General features: G+C 45.3%; 1 protein-coding gene across 3 annotated transcripts in view; it reads left to right on the top strand.

Moving 5' to 3' along the window:
* The first annotated feature begins 2,099 nt into the window (after positions 1-2,099).
* The window catches only part of FAM171A1 (family with sequence similarity 171 member A1), a 135,677-nt gene continuing 110,263 nt past the window's right edge, over positions 2,100-27,513 (top strand). For 2 of the 3 annotated variants that reach the window (XM_045874358.3, XM_064592015.1), the window contains exon 1: positions 2,100-2,418. In XM_045874358.3, coding sequence (XP_045730314.1) covers positions 2,322-2,418 — 97 coding nt within the window. In that variant the 5' untranslated portion in view covers positions 2,100-2,321. The remainder of the gene's footprint in view (positions 2,419-27,513) is intronic. The other variant, XM_045874357.3, reaches the window with a different exon arrangement.

The following is a 27,513-nucleotide window of genomic DNA, read 5'->3' on the forward strand; positions in this document are numbered from 1 at the left end:
TTTATTTATTTATTTGACGGAAAGACAGTAAGAGAGGGAACACAAGTAGGGGGAGTGGGAGAGGGAGAAGCAGGCCTCCCGCCGAGCAGGGAACCCGATGTGGGGCTCGATCCCAGGACTCTGGGATCATGACCTGAGCCGAAGGCAAACGCCTAACGACTGAGCCACCCAGGCACCCCTGGAGGTAACATTCTTACAGGGAATTTGAGTTTGCTGTCATCAGAGCTGGATACTTTGAGCAAATTATTTGTCACTGAGCTTCAGTTTGTTCATCTATAATTTGGGAATCCTAATACTACCCAAGTAAGTTGTTATGAGTGAGAGTGGCATATATGAGGAATGCCCCCTCCCCCAAATAACTGTTTTCTTCATTCCTTCATGAGACTTCAGCTCCCACGATTTTTTAGGAGTCCCAGGTGATCTAATAATCAGCATGGTTAATGTGCTTTGTTTTTGGCTCAGGCTGGTCCTCTTTCTTAGAGCCAACATCCCCAACATCCCTGACCAAGGCACATCCTCAAGATATTTGAAGTGGAAAGTTTCGACTGTAGGATGGGGCTTAATGCTACATCTCTTAGAAGGCAGCCCGCTACCTTGAAAGTGACCTGAAAACTTCAAGACTGCCCTCCTCCATGGAGCCATGTTCTACCCAGCAATCTAGCTGGCTTGGACTCTGGGCTCCTGCAGGCTGGTGACTCAGCTGGAGTTGAGGACTGAGCTGAACTGTCATTCCATTCGCTTCCCTGCTCTGGCTCTGAGGTGGACCCTGGAACAGCCCTAAGGCTTTGACTCTGGAAGTCAGAAGGAGGAGGGATCAGGCAGTCCTTAATTGTGGGTTTTCCTTCTGCCTTCTGACTACCTGCCACCCTGTGCAGGTGCACAATTTGCACTAATTGTAGCATTGGTCCTGAGGGTGACAATAAAACCCATATGGGCTCCTCCACCTCCTGGCTTTTATTGTGTCTCACAATGATTGGTCTATCATAAGCCAACTGGGCAAGTGCCATCCTTCATTCTCTTTTTGGTACACTGCCTGCCCTGCCTTAATGCCCAATTAATAAAATTACAGAAATAACCCTCCTCTGGCCGATTTCTAGAGGCAGCACTGGGCAGTGAGACTGGTGTGGATCTCCTTAGAGCCTGGGTGCCACACAGAGGTCCGAAGATCACTGCAGTGCTGGTTGGGAGATGGGGTGGACAGAGTCAGGGGGACATGAAGGTTGCATGGAGAAAAGCATACAAACAGGAGCCATTTGAAGAAGGGAAATTGGGGTGGGGTGGGTGTACCTAGGCTTAAAGGAAGCCTGAGGATTTTGTGAGGAGCTTTAACCTTAGAGCCAGACTGATTATTTTATTTCAGCCTTGGCTTTGCCACTGACCAGCTATGTGCTTTGGACAAATTCTTAACCCTCCTTAGCCTCTATTTTCTCATCTGTAAATGAGGGATAACACCATCTATCTCTTGGTTCATATGCTGTGAAGACAAAAGTAAAAAAAAAAAAAAAAAAAGTACCTAGGCCCTCAATGTATGTAAAAGTAATTTTTTCCCCACCCTAACCTGCTAGAAATAGCCAAGCACAATTCTACGGAGAGCCGTTCATCTGTCAACACTTAGGCACAGAGGGCCTACTACATTTTATACAGGCATAGGGATTCTGTTTCCGCTGAACTTTAACATTGGATGTCAAGTCAATCTTGGGGAACAGAGGCAGACTGGGACCTGAGTAGCTGCAGGTGGCGTCATACCGAGGAAACTGAGGCAGGCCACGCCCTGAGACACAAATACGTCCTGAGGACCCTCAGTTAACAGGTGCGAAGGCCTCAGCCCAGAAAAGCAGGTGTTTCTTTTTTTCTCCAAAGTAGCGGGGGAACGGGGTGGGGGGGTGGGTGCGGGGGCTGTCTTGGGGCCACAGGTCGCGCTTGCGGTCCTTGGGGAGGTTCGAGGGCGCGCGGGCGGAGGTGAGGGGGCGTCGCTGCGAGGGCGGGAGCGGGGCTCGTGGGCGCGCGGCCGCCAGGTGGCACCACGGCGGGGCCTGGGCGCCGCCGGCGGGCGGGGCGGGAGGCACGAAGGGGTTAAAGAGTTGGCGGAGCCGCCGCCGCGGCTCTTCGGGGAAACCCACCGGGGTGCGCGGAGGAGGGAGCGGCCGTGGGCTGCGGAGCCCGGCGCCGCGCCGGGCGGGGGCGCGGCCAATCGGGCGGCGGGCCCGGCGCGCGCGGAGCCAGGCGACATGGAGGGAGGCGCGGCGCCCGGCCGCCCCTGACGCGCCGCTCCGTCCCGGTGGTCGGTGAGCCCGAGCCGCCCGGGGCCCTGCGGCGCGGAGATGAGCAGGTCCGCGGCGCTCTTCTTCTGCCTGCTGGGCTGCAACGTCTGGAAGGCGGTGACCAAGACGCTGCGGGAGCCCGGCGCCGGAGCCCAAGGTCGGTGCGCGCTGGCGGGGCCCGGGAGGCGCGAGGGCCGGCGGCCGGTGGGCTTTTGTGTCGGCCACGGGCCTGCCGCAGCGCTGGCGGCGGCAGGGAGGCTCTCGGGCCGCGTTGTGGCGGCGGGCTGCCGGAGCCCCAGCCGCAGCCTCTGCCGCCGGGCCTGCAGCCCCCGCGCCGCGCTCCCGAGGGGGCGGCACCGCCGGGGCGACGCCGAGGCGTCCGGGGCAGAGGCTCCTGCGGGGGCCGAGGCCGAGGCCCGAGGGGTGCGGGTGGCACCAGCTGTTGCTGCTTCGGGGGGCTCGTCTGCGTGCCTCCCAAGCGCCTTTCCTTTATGCGTGACACGGGCACGAGGCTCCATCTTCTCCTTCGCCCCGGCGAGAGGGGCTGCCCCGGGGTCGCCGCCGCCCGCTCCACCCTCGGGGCTTGGGTCCTGGAAACCCGAGTGCGGGGGCTGAATTCGGCCCTTTTGTTGTGGCGGTTGAGGGGGTCGCCGCCGCCTCTGGGGTGCCCTCGGCGCCCTGGGGCCCGGGGTCCGTGGCCGCTGCCTGCCACCAGCCTGCCGCAGTTTGGGAAAGTTTCGGGGTCTTCTCCCCCTCCCTGTCCAACGTCTTTTCCAGGCCTTAAGGGATTTGCTCAGCGCCCCAGGAATCATCCCCAAAAGGGGAGACAGAATTAGAACTGGGAGGCCATACTCACTTAAAAAAATCATTTCTAGGTCTGTATGTTGCCCGCTCATGCCTTTTGTCTAATCTTTGGCCTCTGCAAATCTGCTTTCCAGACCTGGGAGTAATGTGGCCGTCTCTGAGAATGGCCACAAGCCTGTCTTTTGTTTTCAAAATAAGAATTTATCTGGGGGGTACCCCGAAGCTTCCTTTGCACGCGTGTGTGGGGACAAAATTGAGTGCTTCTGTGTTGCCTGCCTTTTCAAAAGGGTGAGTGAGGCCGTGGCAGATGAGCATCTGCATCCGCCCTGGACACCACTGCTGGGCCTTCCTCGGCCTCTCTGGGCTCCCGAGAGAGTTTCTCTGCAGCACGGTAGACCCACCCCCCCACCCCCCACCCCGGACTCCTTGCCCGTGTCATCTCCTGGCAGAAAGGTGTGAGTCTTGTAAGGTCTGCCGCGTAGATGGAATGAAGGAGGAGCACCTCATCCAAGCGGACACCATCCTCTTGCACAGACCCTGACTTACCCCCTTTTTTCGTGCTAACCTCCTTCCCTTGTAACAAATATTCAAATATTACCTGGGAGCAGAGAACCCTGGGTGGACTTCCACCCATGATGTGTCAGGCAAAAAAGGTTCTACCCATAGACGGCTGGGTTTAGTTTGTTACCTACATGTTGAATTAAAGGTTTTCCTCTTCGTCACTTGCTGTATCATTTGCAGGCATCTCTTTCATCATTGCTTTTTCTATAGCTGTGATATAATAGGACTGTTATGAACTGTGTATAAATTTAGTAATGTATATTGTGGAAAGGGGGACATTGACAAGGTACAAAAAGACCCATATGTCTCTTCAGTAGGAAATGAATGTTTAGAACATTAGATCATCGGTGTAGAATTGTAGCCTCTTTCATTAATACCCTACTGCTCTTTGAATCAGCTATTTTAATGAATATGATATTTGTGTTTCAACGAGGCCATTAATTCCAAAGAAGGGGTTGAGTATTTTGCATTTGAAATAGGAATATATAGAAACATTAAGTTCATGCCCTTATAAAATAGAGGAAGGCATGGCCTCAAATGAAAAAACAGTCATGAACAAAACCTGCTAGGTTTACGTTGAAGACCACACTTCACAGAAACCTTACTGCTAAAAATCAGATTGGGTAACTAAACGAAATGGAATATCCTATGAAGTGGGTGAGAAATGATCAACCAATGGGGATATTTATACCATGGTTTGGAGTGTCTTAGTATATGGTACGGTTTGAGTGGAAGACCAAGTGTTTTGGAATGTGGAATGTTTTTCCCCCAGGATTACTGCCGTGATTGGGTAGGATGGCTTTTTAAAGCATTGAGCCCAGGAGCTCCACCAGAAATCAAGGTCTCACTCTCAGTCATCTAGGTTTTGAGCCAGTTTTTTTTTTTTTAAGATTTATTTATTTTAAAGAGAGAATGTGCAGAGCTGGGGGGAGGGGCAGAGGGAGAGGAGAATCTTAAGCAGAATCCCCACTGAGGCCCAAGCAGGGCTGTCACAGGCCCCATGAGGGGCTCGAGCTCATGACCCTGAGATGGTGACTTGAGCTGAAATCAAGAGTCAGTCACTTAATCAACTGGGCCACGCAGCCCTGAGCTAGGACCATTTTTTAAGAGAGTGGACAGTTGCTCCTTTGAGGTTGGAAGGTCACCTTCCCCCAACTGATTTCCTCAAACCATCTTGACACTCAACTTGTAACATTGTTTTTAAATTCACCTCTTCTCTCCTAGATCACATACACAAGGAGGGAAAATGCTACATCTGATTTCACTCTGCAATTCCAGAGCAGGTGTAGATTTTTTGTACATGGTGCTCAGGTTGTGCTGAATGAGTGAAGGATTGAAGACAGCTAATACACACACTGTAGTGCAACATGATGCATTTTTTTACAGGAAAACTTCAATGCTTACCTTCTCCAAAGCCTAATTTATAAGAGTTTTGCTTTTATTGTAGAAATGGTTACTTGAATCATTCTTTGAACGTGCATTGTACACATACCTTATACACCAACAGAGTTTGGGAATGGCTTAGGGAAAACTACTTAGAGACCGAAAACACACAAATATATACTCTATACTGTAGAATTACAGTTAAATCCCTGAAACTAAATGACACCTTTTTTATTAAATGAGTCTTTATCACTTCATCTAAGGAAATTAACATGTGCAAAATTTCTTGGCATTACTTTGCTCTTTATATATTCAAGATAAAATTTAAGGTTTGGCTTCAGATTCTTCTTACTGTAGCTGCCTTGACCCAGCAAAGGGATTTCATAGGCAACAGTTGTCAAAGTGAAGTTTTGCTTTGCTGATCAGGAATTTGAACTAGCTCTGGAATATGATTATGGGCTTTGATTAAGTGTTCTCATATAAGTTTCTCTAAAGTGTTTGTCCGATCTCCTTTTTTTCTGAGGAGAAAAGCAACTGTTACTCAGAAGTACTGACTAATGTTTACTTTCTTCACCTCTTGGACACTGTGCATCGAAGCTGGCTTCATAGAGGGGGCTCTCCTTGAAGCTGCAGTAAGCTGTGCAGATGTACTCCATAGGGACGTAGTTTTGAAGCCCAGCACTGTTGTTACGTGCCAGAAGAAAGGTCAGAGCTAGGTTAAGGACTTCATGCTCAGACTTAAATTGTATGATCTTTAGTTTGCTGCTCATTATCTAACAGTAAGGTATTTTGCAATGATGTGCTAACTTTACGTTCATCTCCGAAAACCTACAATCTGTCATAACATTCGAGGTGAATGGTTGGCTGTCTTTCTTCTCTCTGAGAGGTCTGTCCTTTGCCAAATTCAAATTTCAGTTATTAGAACACCATGATCAGTTGAAAGACCGTGCAGTGATGTAAGATATCAGGAGGATCATCCAACAAGCATAACTTATGCTGACATTATAGTAAGAACGTAACATCTAAATAAAACTCACATCCTGGGAAATTGTAGTACTTGGACTTGCTGAGGCCACCGGGCTTTATTGCACACCAGGTGTGGGAACTCTGCAAAAGTAACAGCAATATCTAGGTAATTTCTGGCAAAGACTCTGAAATGACTTTATGAATTATTTTTGTGACATACTTGTACTTTTCCTATAACATTTTGTAACTTATAGCTTATTTGCTTAAAATTCTAGCCAAAAAAGGGAAACTATTGTATAGATTTCTAAACTAATAGTTTGCAAATGAAAGTACTTTCTAAGCTTTAGTCAACTCTTCATTCTAAAGAAATTACCAATACCTCTGTAAATCTAACTACATTTTTATTGTTGGGAAATACTAATTCAGTAATTTTAGTAAATACTACACGCTAGAAAGGCACATGGAAATAAGTTGGACGTAACACAGACGTGTATAATACTATTGAAGGAAAAATTTTATAAAAAAAATTTCAAAACTCTAGATGGAAGAATTTGTCCTGTGATAACACCTACCTCCTATATTTTTTGTGAAACATGTCTAATGGAAATTATCACATAGTTTCATGACTGTTAGAGTTTGAGCAAGTTACAAATAATTGTAAACAAGTCATTTTCATTTTATTTCACTGAATATAATTTAAGGACTTTTAAAGACCTCGGTCCTGGCTAAATTATTCAGTTCCACCAAACATGGAACTGAATGTATTTTAAATGGTTTTTTTTTTTTTTAAGCTTCTTTATTTTTCTTAGTAATTTCTACACCTAACTTGGGGCTTGAACCCACAACCCTGAGCTCAAGAGTTGCATGCTCCTCCAGCTGAGCCAGTCAGGCACCCTGAAATGTATTTTTTTTTTTTTTTAAAGATTTTATTTATTTGAGACAGAATGAGAGAGAGAGAGCATGTGAGAGGGGGGAGGGTCAGAGGGAGAAGCAGGCTCCCTGCCGAGCAGGAAGCCCGATGCAGGACTCCATCCAGGGACTCCAGGATCATGACCTGAGCTGAAGGCAGTCGCTTAACCAACTGAGCCACCCAGGCGCCCCCTGAAATGTATTTTTAAAAATAAGCTTCAGCACTCTTAAATAGACCAGTTAATTGTATGAAATAATTGCTTTTAAAGAAATCCTACAGTGTGACCCAGTAGTGTGCCCTACATTAAGAAAACTATTGTTTTCGTAAAATCAGACTTGTAAATAGGCAAAATTTGAGGCAATTCACAACTATAGAAAGGTTTCTTAAAAAGTTCCCTAAGAGCACACAGTTAAGTTGGCGTGTTTAAGGTGATTCTATCTTCCTCTGGTCAAGTCTCTATTTTAAATGATTTCTTCACCAGCTCCTCTTCCCCTCGGGTTCACATCAGCCTGCAGATACTTACCCTTTTTTATTTCCTTCACTTACCCTTTACAGAATTTATTAATCCACACGGATTCCGGTAATGAAATCCTTTTATGTGGATGACTCCATTTTTGTCTCTCTTGCCTTGATATGATGTCTTAGCTCTATTTCTTTTTCTCCAACACTCTACTAAACCTTTCCCTTTCAGTGCACTCTGCCTCCAGCCCCTCATCTTTAAACCTCCTCCAACCCAGCATACCCGAAGTTCTCTATTAACTAGACTCAAAATCTGGGTATCTCCTTAGATCATTTCTCCACCTTCTGGTCCACACGATCGGTAGTGTTACAGGTGTATTTATATGGCACATTTATGTAGATGTCTTTAGATCAAGATAGATGCATTTATGTAGTACAGAAGGAGTGTTCCCTTGAGGTCAAGTTTATCCTCCTTGTTCTGGAGATGAGGAAAACTCAGGCCAAGAGAATTAATATTTTTTTTAAAAGATTTTATTTATTTATTTGAGAGAGAGAGAATGAGAGACAGAGAGCATGAGAGGGAGGAGGGTCAGAGGGAGAAGCAGACTCCCTGCCGAGCAGGAAGCCCGATGCGGGACTCGATCCCGGGACTCCAGGATCCTGACCTGAGCCGAAGGCAGTCACTTAACCAACTGAGCCACCCAGGCGCCCAGGCCAAGAGAATTAAAGTGACCTGAGCTCATGGCACTTTCTCACCACATGGACCCTGTGGAAGGTAGAAGAATGGTCCTTAGAGATGTCCATATCCCGATCCCTGGAACCCATGAATATATTAGTTACATGGCAAGAGGGTCTTTGCAGAGCTAATTAAGGATCTTCAGATGGGAAGATTATTCTGGATTATTCCAGGTAGGCCCAATGTAATCACAAGGATTCTTACAAGAGTGAGGTGGGAAGATCAGAGTCAGAGATGGAGACATGACCACGGAAGCAGAGGGTCAGTGTCAGAGAGACGGTGAAGGTGTTTCACTGCTGACTGTGAGAATTGAGGAAGGGCCATGTGCCAAGGAATGCAGGCAGCCTTTGGAAGCTGGAAAGGGCAAGGAAATGGATTCTACCCCAGAGCCTCCAGAAGGAACACTGTTTTGCTGACATCTTCACTGTAGCCCAGTCGATACTGATTTTGGGCTTCTGACTTGCAGAACTGTAAGATGGTAAAATTATGTCATTCTAAGCCACTGAGTGGTGGTAATTTGTTACAGTAGCAATAGGAAACTCATACAGATACTGACCCCCAAGAAGTATGAAGAGAAATGGGCATCCACGCAGTCAGGGTAATGGTACAGCAGCAGTGGACCGTTGTGGGGAACCAGGGCTACCGAGGATAATATTTGGAGTCACTTGGCATTGCCAAATTGGAGCCGTGTTGAGGATCCTTGGGGAGTGCGTCAAGGACCTCCCCCACCACTGTCGCCAAACAACTTTCTTTCCTAGGTGGACTCAGGAGGCTGTGACTTACTTGTAAGCAGAGTGTATCAGATCTTCTGTGTTCCTTCTAGAGTTGGGATTAGCCATACCTGCAGGGAGAATACAGAACCTCCCAAACCCCTGCCAAAAGCTACTTTGAGAAATCTTGCTTGCTTTTTTTTTTTTTTTTTTTTTTTGAGAAAGAGAGAGAGAGTATGTGCATGTGAGTGAGCAGGGGAAGGGCAGAGGGTAAGAGAGAGAGAATCTCAAGCAGGCTCCACATTCAGTGTGAAGCCCAACATGGGGCTCAATCTCATGACCCTGAGATCATGACCTGACCCAAAACCAAGAGTTGGTCGCTTAGGGGGCGCCTGGGGGGCTCAGTCGGTTGAGCATCTGACGCTTGGTTTTGGCTCAGGTCATGATCTCAGGATCATGAGATCGAGCCCAAGAAGTATACTTAGGATTCTTTCCCTCTTCCTCTCCCTCCCCCTCTTCCTCTCCCTCCACTTACACATGTGAGAACACACACACTCTGTCTCTCATAAATAATAAATGTTTAAAAAGAAAAATAAAAGAGTCAGACACTTAACCAACTGAGCCACTGAGGTACCCCAGAAATCTTGGTTGCTTTTAAACTTTGGTCTCATTTTTGTTGAAACTTATCTCTTGGTAACTAAATGATGTAAAAGAACCTTGTCATTGTATGTCACTGTAGGCCCCCCAACACCTTTATATAATGAAAGGATGGTGCCTCCCCCCAACTTGGAGTGGCCTCCCAGGTGTCGTCTCAGGGGCTCAACACACTGTCTCTGATATCTGTGCCTCTTGAGGCCGATGAGCGCCACCCGCTTTGGGCCCCAGGCCCCAGTGCAGACAGAGGGAGAGCAGAGTGAAACACCCGGACAGAGCACATGTTGGGCAACACAGGAAGAGCAAAACTGCTTGATCTCCTGCAGTCTCTGTCTCGCTGGGGACAGAGTTAAGTTCGGTGTAGTCCAGAGAGGGGAGCTGCGTGGCGTTTGGACAGGTCCCAGAATAGTAACTGATGGGGTCTCTGGAGGTTGAGTGCAGAGGTGTGGGATTCAAACCTCAGGGGCTGGGAGAAGGAGAAGGAGAAGGAGAATGAAGTGTCCTGGCTTGAGGCTTCTCCCCAGGAACTGAACTTGAGAATGGAGAGAAGCTCGATCTTCTAGAGTTCTGGGCTTTGGTCAAAAGGTAAATACAGAATGGAGAAAAGGAGAGAATCACTCAGTTATTTTAAGGCTGAAGAAGACCTTGTCTTCCCATTAGATCTCCTAAACAGTCATTCGCCCATTTCTCCTCATTTTCACGATTGCGCATCCCTCACCCTCATAAGGTACTCATTGAAAGCATGCCGTCTTTTTCTCTCCGTTTTAATCTGTTCTTTCAGCCCAAGCTCTGTCCACGGGTCCCTCTTCAAACACCACTTTATTTGTGTTTCTCTCCTGCAGAAAAACATTTAATACTTTCCTGTTGCCCAAAGCATAAAGTCTAAATCACTAAGTCTGGCCTTGACAACTTTCCGGTCTTTCCTCATGTGCCTATTCTAACCTTTGCACCCTTGCTTCACCAGTTTAAATCATCCTCTCTAGCTGGAGCGTTCCATTCATCACCCCTGGCTGACCACTGTACATCCTCACCCTCATGTCCCTCCACCTCCAGCCGTGTTCCTGTTGATGCTCTTACAACCCTATAGACGGAGCATGTGCTGTATGAAGACACGCATAAATATGTGAAATACCTCCTAGACAAAAAAGGGTGGTGTGGAGGGGAAACCCTTATTTTTGGGAAAGCTTGATTAAATCCTTACCCTGTGTTATTTTACAATCCAGTTGGAAGAGAACTGGAAAAATAAATTAAGAAGGTATCACTAGGGACTTTTTTTTTTTTTTAAGATTTTATTTATTTATTTGAGAGAGAGAGCGAGTACATGAGAGGGGAGAGGGTCAGAGGGAGAAGCAGACTCCTTGCCGAGCAGGGAACCTGATATGGGACTCAATCCTGTGACTCCAGGATCATGACCTGAGCCGAAGGCAGTCGCTTAACCAGCTGAGCCACCCAGGCGCCCCACTAGGGACTTTTTAATGTAATTGGGCAAGTCTCTTGAGTAAGATGAAACCTAGTAACACTTGTCTGACTAAAAGTCCATCTACAAGTTGTGATGTGTATTTCCAGGTATTTCAAGGATTTATCCACAGTGGGACACAGAAAGTTTAATTTTAGAGAGCATAAGCATGCGGACATCACTCAGGGTGCTTATTGCTTATAAATTTGGTTAAGACATGTCCTCTTGGGTGCCTGGGTGGCTCAGATGGTTAAGCGTCTGCCTTCGGCTCAGGTCATGATCCCAGAGTCCTGGGATTAAGTCCCGCATCGGGCTCCCTGCTCCGTGGGAAGTCTGCTTCTCCCTCTGCCTCTCTCGCTCTCTCTGTCTCTCATGAATAAAAATAAAAAAAAAAGACATGTCCTCTTGGTGATCAGATATTTAAACCATGACAGCATTGATTGGAAATACTGGTACTATAGTGCTTTCCAATGTCAGATGAAGCTCTGAATAATAATAACAGGACAGTCAGGTAAAACTCATACTACTTAAATTGAATGGGGAGATAAGGTGACTAAATATAGATCTGATATGTTCCACTATTTTGGACCCTTAATTTTATGTAAAATATGTAAACACGTACTCAGATATGGAAACTGGCAAGATTTTTGGATTTGTGGGAAGTAGCAAGTGGCACGGGAAAAGCTGGCTTAGGGAAAGATACCTTTGAAGTGAGTGTTGAGTTTATAAAAGATTAGTTTCATCATTCTATTTGTTTTGATTTAAGCTGTACCTCACAGGGACAAAGAAATGTGAGTTTAATGAGGAAAGTTAATTATTTCCATGTCAGGTGAGCATTTCATTTGCTTCACTTACTTTTTTTGAGCTCAGAATTTGAGTGGAAAAATTACTGAATTTGTATTGAGGGAAAGATTGCTAATGTAAATTTTTTTTTGAAGGTTTTTGTTTTATTTGGAGAGAGAGTGCAAGCAGGGAGGGGCAGAGGGACAGGGAGGGAGAGAATCCCAAGCAGGCTCCACGCTGACCATGGAGCTGGATGTAGGGCTCGATCTCATGACCCTGAGATCATGACCTGATCAAGATCGGACACTCAACTGACTGAGCCACCCAGGCACCCCTCTAATGTAATTTTTAATGTAATTTTGACGAGGCTGAACTAAAGACACTGAACCCACTTTGGTTCAAGCTGTGACTTCTGATTTTTAAAAATTATTTTATTCTATTATTTTTAAAGATTTTATTGATTTATTTGAGAGAGCACGTGCACAAGCTCAAGGGGGCGGGGAGGGGCAGAGGCAGAGGGGGAAGTGGCTGGGAACCTGATGTGGGGCTCAATCCCAGGACCCTGGGATCATGATCCGAGCCAAAGGTAGACGTTTAACTGAGCCACGCTGGTACCCCAAGACCTTTTGATTTTAAAACAGTAATAGCACAGCCTCAATGGATGAGGTGCTCGCTCCTCCTTCTTACCCTGGTAGTACCTGAGTATGGTGGTGGTGTGTGTCCTTTGCACCCCAGTCCATTTTGGAGGCTCTGGGGAAGACTTTGTTTCCAAACCGATTCAAGTTATAGTCAGAATTCAGTCCCTTGCAGATAGATATAAGGCCGAGGTTCCTCTTTCTTTGCTGGCTGTCAGCCTGGAGCCTTTCTTTGCTCCTTAAGGCCACGTGCATTCTGTCACCTTGCCCCTTCCGTGGCTAAGCCAGCAGCAGCACCTGGAGACCTTTTCACATCTCACCCCTCTCAGACTTCTCCTGCTGCTGCATCTCTCTGACCGCAGCCAGAGAGACTTCTCTGCTTTTAAAAGGGCCAGTGTGATTAGGTTGAACCCTTCAGATAATCCAGGAAAGTCTCCCTATCATAAAGTCTATAACCCTAATCACCCCTGCAATCCTTTTGCCATTTAACATGACATATTCACAAGTTCCAGGGGTGAAGGTATAGACCTCTTCCGGGGGCTCCTTCTGCCTGCCACAGCCATAATGTGGACCGTGGGTCAGTGGGCAGAGAGGATAGGGAGGTCAGTGAGAATGGGAAGGCGGACGGAGGAATGTCTTCTCTTGGCAAGCTCCAGGGAGGGCTCTGGACAAGTATCTCCTCTGTCCTTTGCTGCCCCGAGGCCTTACAAGTCCAACACAGTCTCGTATGCAGGGAGATCCGTGGACGGCTTAAGGGATACCAAGTGCTGTGCTTTAAGTAGTCCCGAGTTTTTGTAGCTTGAGACTGAATTCAATGAATGGTAAATATTTATGGTATCTGAATTATATCTAACGTTAAGTCAGTGTGATAGTGGCAAGCACTCTCGGCTTCATTCACAGAGACATGAAAAGTACTAATAATGATGAGCCAACACGCACGGGGTGCTCATTACCTGCCAGACATGATGCTACGCACCTGGATGGATTATCTTCCTTAATCTTCATGTCACTCCTGTGAGGTGTGAATATCAGTCTCATTTCATAGAAAAACGAGATAGTGAGATGCAAAGAAGTTAAACTGTTTGCCCCAAATCCCACAGTAAGTGGCAGAGTCCCGTGTGACACGAGGCAGCCTGCCCTGCGTCCTCAGGTGGTGCTGCTATCATGAGATTTGGAGGGTTACATCCTAACTTCACACAGTTTTGATCCTATGGCATTTTACCAGTATAAATAAAGGGCTTCTAATGGGCCTGGTCGTTTTTATGGAGAAAGACAAATCTACTCCCTTGTGTGGTCCCTGTTTGCTTTTGAACCATGGAAAGCAACCTTGAACGGTTATTTGCTGAGCAGCTCCTGAGAGCCAACCTCCTTGCCTCGTGTTGTGTGGGGTCCAGATGCACAGAAGTGATAAGAAGCTCCCCCAAGTAACTCCTGAGCTCTTGAGGGAGGTCCTGTCGAGCAGGGTGGGATTTGGGGTTACACCCAGCTGGGCTTGGGGGAATCTTCTGGCCTGTGTTCAGAGCCCATTAGTATTTGGCAGACAGTTTATATAACAAGAGAAACTTGTTAGGACCCAACAATTGGAGAGTTGGCGGTAGGGAAGGATGTGGTTATTTGTAAAACAGTCCTTCAGGTATGTTTGGATCTGTAGAGCATAATGTTCTTATGGCATCAAGCAAGGGCTTTATTCACTGAAGGAAGAGTGAAATACCAGTATTTATTTGGTGTTTGAATTTACTTGCAGAAGTTTAATCTTTCTCACTCTTAAAAAAAAAAACAAACCAAAACTGTCTTCGTTCTTCTTTGCTTATACAATGATCCTGAAAATAAATTTTTAAATGATGCTATTATAGGACTATAACAGATTTTTTCCAGTTTATTTCATGAAAATGTTTAGCCATACAAAAAAATAGAAAGAATTTTACAGTGAATACCCATACTCACCACTTAGATTCTACAGTTACCATTTTACTATACTTGCTTTATTATCTATCAGTCCATCCATTTATCTATCTTATTCTTTGATGGATTTTTAAAGTTTTTTTTTTTGTAAGATTTTATTTACTTGACAGAGAGATAGAACAAGTAGGCAGAGAGGCAGGCAGAGGGAGAGGGAGAAGCAGGCTCCCCGCTGAGCAGGGAGCCTGATGCGGAGCTCGATCCCAGGACCCTGGGATCAAGACCTGAGCCGAAGGCAGCTGCTTAACCGACTGAGCCACCCAGGTGCCCCTCTTTGATGGATTTTTAAAGTACATTTCAAATATCAGTGCCCTCTCCTCCAAATACAGCAGCATGCATATCATTAATTAGTATTCAATATTAGATTTTTTCCAAAGGAGAATTTACATAACAAGGAAATACACCATTCTTAAGTGTTGACATATGCATATACCTGTGCAAATGCAAATCCCATCATGATACACAATATTACCATCATTTCAGAAAGTTCGTACATGCCCCTCCAATAAATCTCTGCCTCTGCCTCTTAGGGGCAACCACGGTTCGGATTTTTTCCACTATAAATACTTTCTTGCCTGTTGTAGAACTTCACATAAGTGGAATTCCTACAGTATGTACACTGGGTTGTTTGCCGTTAACTTTTTTTTGAGATCCATCCATTTGTTGCTTGTATCAATAGATTGCTGAACAGTAGTCCACTGGGTGAATATCTTACAGTTTATCCATTCTCCTGTTGATAGACACACAGGATATTTCTGGTTTTTGGCTATTGTAAATATAGCTGCTCTGAACATTTTTATACAGTTGTTCTTTGTGCATATTTTCACTGCTCTTTTTTTTTTTTTTTAAAGATTTTATTTATTTATTCATGAGAGACACAGAGAGAGAGGCAGAAGGAGAAGCAGGCTCCCAAGGAGCAGGGAGCCCGATGCGGGACTCGATCCCAGGACCCTGGGATCATGACCTGAGCCGAAGGCAGACACTTAACCATCTGAGCCACCCAGGCGCCCTATTTTCACTGCTCTTGCGAAAAAAAAAACAATTACTGGCTTATAGGGTAGGTGAATGTTTCTAGTTTCACAAGAAACTGCTAGACCTTTTTCCAAATTGGTTGTATTTTTCTATACTCCCACCAAAAATATGGGAGAATTTCTATTGCTCCACATTCTCACCATCATTTGGTGGTGTTATTTAATTTTAACCATTTTTGGTGGGCAGATTTGTATATAGTAGATAGATCAATAGATGAACAATCCAGTGCATACATTTCATTTTCCAGCTATAATTGGCTTTAGTTTTTGAAGAGTGTTATAGCACTTTTAGAAATCAAAATTGAGGTTTCGCCATTATGTTTATTTTCAACAATGTTTTTATGGAGACTTTTATTTTTCTTTGATAATTTATTCAAGTCTATCACATGACCAGATTATCTCCTCACTGAAAATCCCATCTGATCATGTAGAACCACTTTATCACATACCTGCCAGATAAGCCATGTCCATGCATGTGGAATATGTGTGTATGTCAGGGTAGAGAAAGAATAAGAGAGAAAAAGAAAATAAAAGTAACCCTTCCAGAGTCTAATATTTGCATACTGCTGAGGTTATGTAGGTTATATAGGACTAGGGGTTACATGGGACTGTTTCAATGCTTGTTCTCTTTATTTTTTTTAAGATGTTTATTTATTTATCGGAGAGGTTTTGATGCTTGTTCTCTTTATTTTTTTAAGAATTTATTTATTTATTTATTTATTTATTTGAGAGGGAAAGAGAGAGAGTGTGTGCACAGAGGGAGGAGCAGAGGGAGAGAGACAAGCCAACTCCACGCAGCAGAGATCATGACCTGAGCCAAAATTGACGCTAACCAACTGAGCCACCCAGGGAAGAGATGCTTGTTCTCTTTAAAGGAAACCTAACGGTTACATGTTAGTTGCAAGGTGTAAGAACTGATACACGCAAACAAATGCCAGGAGCTCTTAATGACCAGGCAGCTTCTAGAAGTTACTCTGTCATTAACCCTTTTGAGTCAATAGTGTATTCAGTCAATTCCTCAAAGTATTCTAATAGCCTCTTTTTAAAAAGTTAAGATAATAAAGTTCTAAACATCAATTCACAGAAGTCAGAAACTTTCAGTCAGAGTTGAGCATACCAAGAGATCTATTGGAAAAAAAAATGGAATTCCTTGAGATTTAAAAAACTCGCCTAACAATTGGGTAAATCTTTTGGAAATTTAGACAAACTATGGTGGTTTCCTTATTTCCTTTGCTTGTGCCATCAACCTATTACAGATACACATTTGACGTTTCAAATGCACGTGCATGCTCACGTGCAGATTTTGTGGGACCGGGCTGTTCCCAGAGATCCATGTCTGGGATTAGGGAACAAGTGGGTGTTTAAGTCAGGTCCTCTATTTCTCAGTTCGATTTCTTCCCCATGTGGCCTCTCCTAACTTTTATTCTGATTCTGAGCTGCCTGCCTTTTAGAAACTGTATCTAAGCAAAGAACAGCGACACCTGTGGGCAGTTAGTGCTGGTCCTTCCCCCCAGCCCTTTGTCTGGTTCTTTGGGTTTCCACCCAGACAGAATTAGTGGCATAAATAGGCCTTCTGTTGTTTAAATTAAAATAGAGATTTCATAAAAGGAGAAGGTTCCCGCCCCCGAACTTAGAAACATTTTCTTGCTTCTGTACTCATGAGATTCCTGAATGTGGAACCTCAGAGCCCTATGATTATTCAGTGTTTAATGTGATAGAAAATCATTCTCTGGGAACTGCTGGCCCTTCTATTATCGTGTCTGTATTTTTGATAGTAAGGGAATCTTTGGTCATTCCAAGTTAGGAAAACAGAATAGCATTAGATAAATGCAAGTCTCTTATGGCAAGTACCCTAATACAGAAGGGCAGTATCTACTTCGGGATGGCATAAAAGAAGTTACTTCTGTTTAATGTCATTTGTATTAAAATATCCCCCTTCTAATGGGAGGATGGAGGTAAGTGACTTCTAGATGTCCCCTTTAGAACAAGGTTTTTCCATTTTTGCTTGGCTGATTGATCTCTGTCTTTGTTACCTACCATCTGCTGTCCATGTTTTTGAATGTGTGATCAAGCATATGGGAAAGGAATAGAAAAGTTAATGCATTCAACTGGTGAGGGTGGAGGACATGGTGCCTGCAGTCTGGTCAAGCTTACAGCCCATCTGCTGGAGCACAGGGGGCCCTTTTAAAATGTAGCTTTGCTCTCCAGGCTCTAAGTGCAGAGCCCCCTCAGTCCACAGCTTGTCCAAATGGTACCAGTATGGCGGCTGGAAAATTAAGTCTGTCCTTCCTAAACTATTTCACTTGGCGCACAGGGCATATACTCGGTGCACAGTTTTGTGGGCACGTTTTTTCCTTTACTATAAACTTAAAGACTGCCTAGTGAAATTAAACTTAAAAAGCGATGCTTTTATTTAGCTCACTCACCTCTTGGCAGCACAAACTGTTGAAATGGCCTTTAATGCACACTTTGTGTTTTGATTCTTGTGCTGTAACTTAGGTTTTTAGTTGGAGATAAAATTGATAAAGGGTTCCTATTGTGCACTTTCTCCGCTACTGTTTGAAATAGTTTGTTTTTTTGTTTTGTTTTGTTTTGTTTTACCATCTTGAACCTCATTTGCCTTTTCAAATTTAAAAATAAAATCATTGCCTATAATGATGTTTCTTTCAGTGTCTTGATGGAAATCTTTTAGATGTTACATTAAATATTAAACTTAGGCATTCTAAATCAATACATGTTAAAGTACTACATAAATGCTAAGTAAACAAGAGAAAGGAGTTCTAGCTTTCAGACTGGGATATTTTTTATGTGCACTAATTAGATAACATTTTGTTAATTAGATGGGGCTATTCCCTGCTCATATCTTCCCATTTCTAAATTCAGAATCCTTAAGGAGACATTTACATGAGACAATGGCCTGGCAAGATTTGAAGTTTGATACTTCTTAACCTTCTTTTCCTTTTAGCTGCTTCATGATGATGAGCCATTCTTTATCCATCCATCCATCTACCCATCCATCCCTCCACCCACCCATCCACCCTCCAGCCATCCATTCATCCATCCATCCATCCATTCATCCATCCATCTATCCATCCACCCACCCATCTATCCATTTGTCCATCCATCCATCCACCCTCCAGACAGCCAGCCAGCCATCCATCTATCCATCCATCCATCCATCCACCCATCTATCCATCCATCCATCCATCCATCCACCCATCCACCCTCCAGCCAGCCAGCCAGCCATACACACAACAAAGAGTCTCTGCTTTCCTTACCTTTCATCACTGAAATGTTGATAATAATAATTTCTTAAATTATAGATTTTTAAGTGCTTTCAGGTCTACTATCTGTTTTACTCCTCATAATTCTGAGAGGTATTCAGGGAAGAGATTATTCTTTGTTTTACATGGGGGAAGGGGGAGTGTGGCTTGAAGTCATGGGCTGGTACAGCATGGAGATGGTAATCCCACATACATGCTCCTTGTCTCTCAGAGTGTCTCTCTCGGTTGCTTTAGATACACTCACTGATTCAGTCGGGATTTCCACACAGGGATTCTCCAGTCTGAGCCACCCCCGTTCCTGGGCAGTAGACATGCTACCCACCAAGCCTAGTTCATATGTTTATAATGAAAATAGGCATTATCAGTCACTTCTTATGGCTCCAAGCTCTGGGGATCCAAAGATAATCAAGACCCAGCCCCTGCTTTTCAGGTACTCAAGCTCCCGTGGGAGAAGTACAGAGAAACAAAAAGCACTATAGGTAGGAGCAAAGCATCTAGGGGTGCAGAGGAAGGAATAACTAACTGGGCAGTCGGGGAGGCTTCCCAGGGAAGTGGCTTGTGAGCTGGGGTTTTAAGGCCAAGAATCATGTGGAGGAGTAGACCAAGGCGCTCCCTGGGCCACACCACCATCCATGTGAACTGTAGCTTTTTTGTCATTTATAGAGCATTTGAAAAAGAGCTCCCTCTGCCCCAAATAATCCGTGGAGTGGCTGAGCTTCCTCGTAAACTCGTGTCTCATACTTACTCCAGGGGTATAACGAGTCATGGGTATTATTCTGAGTCTGGGAACCAGTTGCCCTGTCTCATCTATCTTCCTCACCTAGATTGTTACACATCCCCTTTTCCTGTTGGTCCTGGTTGGTGGGTTAATCTTCAACCAGATATTCCAGCATCAAAGGGTCTGGTTTTGCCAGTATTACTTGCCTCAACCCTAGCCTCTGCTAATCTCATGGAATTTATTGAGGACACAATTAGTTGTCTTTGTTACTGATCTCCATCACTTTCTTTCTTCACTCTTGTCCTGCTTTCAGTGGAGTTAATGGAAAGTATCCACACCACAGCAGCCAAAAGGGTACAGAAAGTTCAACCTCTTCAAAGTCATCTTCAGCAGCGGAAAAATAAAGACTTTGAAAATTGTTGAAAATCACCACTTAACCCAGATCTTACTTAGTTTACATAAGGTTATTGACTGTGCACTGCTTATCTTTCCAAGTACTAAACATGTGTGAGGTAAGGAAGGTGATGCTAATTATTTAGTGATGGGGTGGGAGTGATCTAGTGCCCAGCGATGACCCCTCCAGTGGTCCTCATGGACGCTATGGTAGAGCCATCTCCGTGTGGGCAGAGGCTTCTTGACAATCAGGAATGGCTGGGAGGTTCATTGAATTCTCTTGCTTTTGCAAGAATTGAAAGGGAAGGGGCAGAGTGTGGTAGGTAGAGCCTACAGTTTGACTGCTACTCATTTATTTACTCTCTCACTCATGGATATTTATTAAACCCGTCCTATTATTTGTCAGGCAGTATAAAATAGACGAGTGATCCCCACTCTTTCAGTTTATAGCTTAGTGGATGCAGTTAAGTCTTCAGTTCATGGTGCTGCCATTCCAGGTGGAAACGTGTACTTAGGCATGTTGTAAAACACCTGTGTTTAGCATGGACCATGTGCGTATGGACTTGTTCTGTACTTTATACTGCACCAGCCCTGCCTCCTTCTGGGTGGTTCTAATTACATATCATTTTTCTAGGTAATGCTCTAAGTGACTTCCTAGCTTGATATGAAGCACTGGTTTGCTAATAAGCCAATTGCAATTGTCACAAAAGAGAAGAGAAAAGGAAAAATAACATAATCATACCTAAAATTGAACTTAAGAAATAGTTTCCATTTCCTCCTACCCTATTACCGTACATAATTTAAAGTTGACATTGCTTTAGATGGTAGCATGAAGCCAAACCTCTTTGGAAAATGAAGGCTAATGGACAAAGAAAAGGAAAACAGCTCTTTTACTTAGAGCAAAGTTTAAATAAAACTGAAAAACATTATAAAATGAAATATAATTAATGAAAGGAGTACTTAATAACTTTCTGAGGCTCCTTGCTTGGTCTCCATGTTCCCTGTGGGTATGGGGTGAAAATACAGAAAGCCAGCCAATCTTGCTCTTCTAACCACTGCTTCCCAGACTTTGAAGCAGATATGAATCACTTGCTGGTCTTGTTAAATGCAAAACTGGGTCAGTGGATCTGGTGGGGCCCCTAAGATGCTGGAACTCTTACCATGCTGCTGGTCACTGGACCACACTTGAACTAGTGAGGCTGTTCACAGCACATCCTATCCTAATGTTTATTTTTTTTTTAAAGATTTTATTTGTCAGAGAGAGACAGCAAGAGGGGACACAAGCAGGGGGAGTGGGAAAGGGAGAGGGGGAAGCAGGCTTCCTGCTGAGCAGAGAGCCTGGTGCAGGGCTCGATCCCAGGACCCCAGGATCATGGCCTGAGCCGAAGGCAGACGCTTAACGACTGAGCCACCCAGGCGCCCCTTCTATCCTAATGTTTAAAGACAGAGGCAGATCCATTGAATCTGGCTGCTACTTCCTTAGATTTTTAACTCCGCAGTTTAAGAAAACTACCTAGAAAATTTATTCTTACCTTATTCAAAGCCTAGCTTCAAGAGAGATAGCTAATTTAGTATATTCAAGTGTTGTGGAACCCAAATGACTTGGAAGGGATTGCACGTCTTTTTTGAGGTAAGAATTCCCACTTGGTTACTTCATTCATATAATTAAAATGTTCATTTATTACGTACTTCCTATGTACATGATAAAAAGCCTGCATAGCCCCTAGTGACTTTTGGTTTGGGGATCTTTGGTCTGCCTAGCGCCGGTTAGAGGTGAGCTACCTCTAGTCATGCTGCCTATATTTTTGACCCAATAAAACTTATTTCAAGGGAGCAACAGAAGTACGGATACTGTCCTGGTTCTAGTGTATACTTGGTATTGAACTGCCTTTTCATACTTTCTTTTTAAATGGAGTGTGGCTGTTATAAACTGTAAATCAAGCTTGTACATTGTTATCAGTTTTATGTTAGTAGGATCTTTAGTTTTGGGCAGATGGTATCTTGAAGAAGTCATTTATTGCCTGCTGTTTGGGCTTGTTTAAATAAATAATGGTTGACTCTTGTTACTCGGATGTAGAGTCCCTGATTTTTTTTCCTGTCATTTTTTTTTTTTTTAAGAAGTAACACCTGGCTAGACCTGTGGGTCGCTGTGTTCAGAAGCCGTGGCTTTTGCCCAGCTTGATACCAGCGGCAGGCCGTGCACCCACCCCAGCTGCCTTTGCTTGCTCGTCCCCCTGTGGAAGGCGGTGCAGGCACTGTGGAGGCAACGGAATTCCTAAGTGGCCTTTTTGTAATTTATCTCCCCGGGGATTCTTGGCTGCCTGCAGAGTCCCAGGAGGCCTTGGGGGTTGGGGGGTGGTAAAATGATGATCTGCGTGAGCGCTTGTCTTTCCAGATCACGGGGTTTTTATTGCTGTTTTGTGTTTTTGAATGAGTGAAGTAAAGTTGAGAGCCAGAGTCCCTTTCCTCTTGAACTGTTCATTTCCTTGTCTCCAGGAGCAGTACCACCTGCCAGGTAAGAGCCAGGGTGCTCAGGAGTCAGCTGGAGACCCAGCTGGACCCCGCATGTTGGTACCGCAGGGAGTCAGGTTCATGGAGGGGGGGAGGAGGGAGAGGTTGAGGAAAGGCACCCCTAGCCCCAGCATATCGCATCCCAGCTTTCCGTCCGGAGCGGTGTCGTCAGCATGCCCCAGCCTGTGGCTCCCTCTGTGTATTTTCTGTAGATCTGGAGGCCGCTCCCACCATAAGGACATACCTGTGAAAACCCCCTTCCCCCAGCTCCAGAGCCCCCTCAGCTGTTCATTTCTCCCATTCCACTGCCAGAAAAGCCGCTGTCTACACTCAGTCTCTCCACTTGCTCACCCCCAGACTCACCCCGTAACGCTCTGCCGTCCATCCCCTGTCCCCACCACTCACAGCCAGCTCTCATTTCCCAGTCCACTCTCCTTTGACACCGGTCCTGACATCTCCATGACTTGCTGTCCCCGCTCCCATGGCAGTAGCGTCTCCCGGCTTCTCTCCTGCTAGGGCTGCTCTTTCTTAGTCCCCTTTGGGTCCCTTCTTCACTCCGCTTCCCCTTAAGAACTGTGATCTAGGGTTCCATCCCTGAACCCCTCAGAGCATTCGCTCTACACTGGGGCCTGTGTCCATCTGTCATTGGATGCACCCCCAGAGCTCCTCCCGCCCACCCACCACCTGGGTTTTGGTTGTGGGATGTCTTCATTCGCGGGAGTCCAGCATGCTCCCTTTGCGGAGCCTTCATACCCACCTTACTCCTCTTGCCTGAGTGCTTTGGCCTGACCAACTCCTCTTCACTCTTCTAGAGCGTCAGGTGTCGTCCCCTTCAGGAGCTGTCCCTCCCCGGGGCTGTGTGCATAGCTTTGCTGTCTAGTCTACAAATTTTTACTGAATGCTTCAGTATTCTGGGCACTGTTCTAGGTGCTGAGGGCGCAGCAGAAAACTCTTGCCGCCCTGCATGGGGCAGTTGTGTGTATACATCAGTAATCCATCTGCCTCTCCTCATCTGGTCCTCAGTCTGTGTTTGCTGAAAGAGCAAATCCGGTTACGCCAATTTTCTTCTCTCCTCTTTCTACCGTGTCTTTCCTCCATCTCTCTCAGGAGCAAAAACAGGAAATAGAACTTCATAATTACAAGATTAGCCAGATAAAATTTCATCACTGTTTCTGGTTTCTATACACAGTTTGTTGAACTTTCGTGTGTGAGTGTGGTACAGAGGGTGAGTTGAATGCTTCCTTTGTTTGATAAATTTGCTCAGCTGCAGCCAACAACAAAAGTTTCTCTTCTGCTATGTCCTTTGTTCAGAGCTGAAGAACTTGGTTCTTTGAAAAGTCACTGAGAGAGAGGGATATTCAGCTTATATCTTATTCTAGATTGCCCCTGTGCCTATGACCACCAAAGCATTTTGCAGGGGAACAGACACAGGGTTTTCAAATGTTTGTATCTTGTAATACCGTCATCCCTTCCTCCCAAAACAGAGTGACACAAAGCAAGAAAGCCAGACCATTTATTCTGGGGCCATTACCAGCGGAATTGCCAGATAAAATATGGGACACTCAGCTAAGTGGCATTTCAGACAAACAGTAACTTTGTAGTATAAGTACGCCCAAATATTGCATGCGACATGATTACACTAACAATTATTTGTTGCTCATCTGAAATTCAAGCGTAACTGGACAATCCTGCATTTTTATTGACTAAGTCTGGAAACCCTTATCACTGGCAGAAGGCAGTTGTTGGGATTAGCCATTTTTAGCTCTCATTTCAGTCATGGTGATTTTCAGAGGAGCGTCTCAGTATTTGGTGAAGGCCGCAGCCTTTGCCAACTTTAATCTCAGCGCCACTTCTGGAACACTCCTCAACCCTAATTAAGCTGGAGGAACAGCGAGAAGATGACTTCCTCCTTCATTACACTTCCTTCAACCTGGAGGCGTGACACCAGGCGTTAAAATGTTGTTTGGTGGGAAAGGTGAGATCACAAATGTCAACCCAGTCTTCCATCCTTGAGGCTCCTTGCCTGCTCCAGGAGTGGAAATTGTCTGATACGTAAATATATTCAGTTTAGCAGTAATTTATTAAATACTCATTTGAAAGGCAGAGTGGGAGAACCCATGTCCACCTTCAAGATGCTCAGAGTCTTGGAAGAAACAAAAGCACTTCCAGGGGGGCTCCACCTTGGGTGGACATTGTAATTACCCAGGAGCATTACCAGGACTCACCCCAGAGATTTGAGTCTGAGGTCTAGTGAAGCCTGAATATGGGGAGTTTTCCCAAAAGCCCTCTTTCTGATTCTGGTATCAGCCATGCTGAGTTTCAGCATTCTGTGTTGTCTGGAAATATTCTCTGAGTACCTATGTGGAGATAAGTGACAGAACCTTTGCTTATGGAGTAAACACAGGGCAGGTTTCATTCTGGGCCATGACTCTAGGGCAAGGCTTCTGAGTGGCCCAAATGATCAGAAACCCATGCGTGTACTAACCACGTTCTAAAAATGATGTATAAATGGGACTGGAGAGGGTCAGACTTGGCACACTGGAGTGTCTCAGATTGGAGTTAAAATTTTATGGGAGCTGTATTCATGCTTATTTTCCATTTGTCATCAGTCCTTCATTCTGTGCAGTTTGCTGTGTAATTGGAGGGGCATTAACCTGGGGTGGTTAAGGTGATGAATGTGAAGCCGAGTGTAATTGCATTCCAGCACTGACTGATACAGGCTTGTGGCAGGGACCCTCACTGAAGGTCACACAACAAATGGAGGAGCCAGGCACCTTTTCGAATCACGATGCCTCCTAGTTAGGTTAACAAACTTATCCTGTTGCTAAAAGTCTTGAGGGGCGGCTCCCAGGAAGAAGTGGGCTGATTTGGTCAGCAGCTTGCCTGTGACTTACACCCCACATCAGAGTGTCCTTGAGGACCTCCTCCATGTGATTCCTGGGGTGCTCATTAAATATGCAGAGCCTGGGCCCAGCCTCACAGCTGGGGGATTGGGATCTCTGGGGGTGGGCCTGCAAACCCGGAAAATAACTCCTGTGGTCCTGATGCTGACATCATGGGCTTAGTCCGAGCAGCATTTTGGCCACAGCTGGCCATTGTTTTTATTATTATTATTATTATTATTATTAATTATTAATGTCGACCTCCCTCTGTTTGGGGCAGTGGTGTCTGACTCTTTGCCTTTGCAGAAGGCTCCCTTTTCCTCTGTGCTGTGCCTGAGGATCTCACGGTCATCCTCAGAAGTACAGGTGGATCTGGGGCGGTCTCCAGCTCCTTGGAGTAGCTGACAACTTGCCCACATTTTGTCTTTCTGCCATGTGGCCTTGGACTCACTTGTCCCCCTTTGATTCTTTCTTCCTATTGCTTTGAAGGCAGATTGAATTTTTTTTTCTTTTTCACTATGAGCAGAGTCTTCCACATCTAGCTCACAAGTAATTCCATGTATTTAAAGTAGATCTTCATTAATGTACAGTAGAGCTAAAAATAGGATGGTGGTGGGGCGCCTGGGTGGCTCAGTCAGTTAAGCATCTGCCTTCAGCTCAGGTCATGATCCCAGGGTCCTGGGATCGAGCCCTGCATCGGGCTCCCTGCTCGGAGGGAAGCCTGCTTCTCCCTCTCCCTCTGTCTGCCGCTCTGCCTACTTGTGCTCTCTCTCTCTCTCTGTTAAATAAATAAAAATCTTAAAAAAAAAAAAAATAGGATGGTGGCTGTTAACAGCAATTGAAAAAAATAAGGAAACTATTAAAGTTTTTAAAATGTATCTTGTGAAGCCTCTTTACTTTTTGCTAATTTGGATTTTGTAGTGACTTGGAGAGTGGCTTCAGTCAGCTGAAAACAGAACATCTTACACAAATTAGGTGTGCAGACCAGCAGTTCTCAAATAGGACTTTTCATGAGCTAAGCAGAGGTGTTCTGATACCAAAAATGGAATATTTGGGACTTTTCCAGATTGTACTAGAAAATATTATAGTTTAAAATTTTTCTAGTCCGTGCTGCTTATCTCAGTTAGAACCTTTTATAAGATGAATTCTGTCTTAGCCCGAATTGTAAACTTCAGGTTTGATGCACCTAGAAATCTGTGCAGATTCTCTGCTACTGCATCTAGGTGTCCTGCCACCCGAGGAGTTTGTCATCTACTGGCATAGACAAGACTGCAAATGTAAAAGCACTAGACTCTATTTTCGAGTGACTTCACTTACATTGAAAATGCTGATAAGTGGTTACAAATTAGATGCACCTTCACCCCTTCCCCATCTCATGCTCTTGCTTGTTACTCTGGCCCCATTTTATCAGCTGTCATCTCCTCGAATGACTTCTCTGTAGGGTCACTTAGCACTTTGTACAGCCGCTGTCATGTCACCTGCCGCGTTTCATACATAGGTGCCCCTCACTGCTCCATTCCCACTACCGGGATCTACTCACTCCCAAGACCTGCAGAAATGTTTATCCTCAACTGACTGTCCTGTTTACTGCATGTGCCACCACGGACACAAGTCTGTGCAAGAGGCCGTAGAGTGAGTGGTAGGTCCTCCCTGTTCTCGGGATGGGACATCGACTCCGAGTGTTCACGAGCATTGTGTGTGGGATTTCCTGGTTGCCCGAATGCTGGGGTCGAGGGCGAAGGCAAGGAAGGGCACTGACATGGGCGGCGGGGTGTTTGGCTTGGTGGGCTCAGGAGCCCAAAGTTCTGCAACACGTAGGACTTTGTGATGTTCTTATGGCAGCAAGTTCACTATTGTGGGCCCTGAGTCTGGTGTGTGAGGGGGGTCCTGTCGCTCTGAGGGAGGCCAGCAGTTCGCCTGTGTGCCCATCAGTGGTCTCTGTCCTCTCTGGCCTCTGCATGTGCACAAATAACAAGATCCCTTCCTGCCTCTTCCTAAAAATTAACTGAGTAGCTGGGAGTCCATACTGATACAAACAAGCGATGAGTGAGTGAGTGAGTGAGTGAGTGAGTGAGTGAGTGGAGAAGAGACAAATCCCCTCTGCAGAAGGATCCCGGATAACTGACGTCGATATTCTGCCGTCAAGGGCAGGTAACAAAACCTCCAGCCCCTCGAGTGTGGGTCACACATAGTGAACTTCCTTTCGAAGAGGGTAGTGTGGAAAGGGGGTGTAACTCTAAGTTGAAACTTGACAAACAGGCAGGTGATAAAGGTTAACATCAGTAGCAATAAGCCATGTTGATAATAAGTCCCCTTGCCCCGATGTGTCAAGAATGCCATTTTACCTCTGGGGTCTTCCTCCCCAAACCCTTAACCCCAGTCCAACCATGAGAAAAACATCTGACAAACCCAAATTG

Source organism: Mirounga angustirostris, unplaced genomic scaffold (genome assembly GCF_029215605.1).
Source record: "Mirounga angustirostris isolate CCGP_5_RB_7025 unplaced genomic scaffold, mMirAng1.0.hap1 SCAF_5, whole genome shotgun sequence".
Taxonomy (NCBI): Eukaryota; Metazoa; Chordata; class Mammalia; order Carnivora; family Phocidae; genus Mirounga; species Mirounga angustirostris.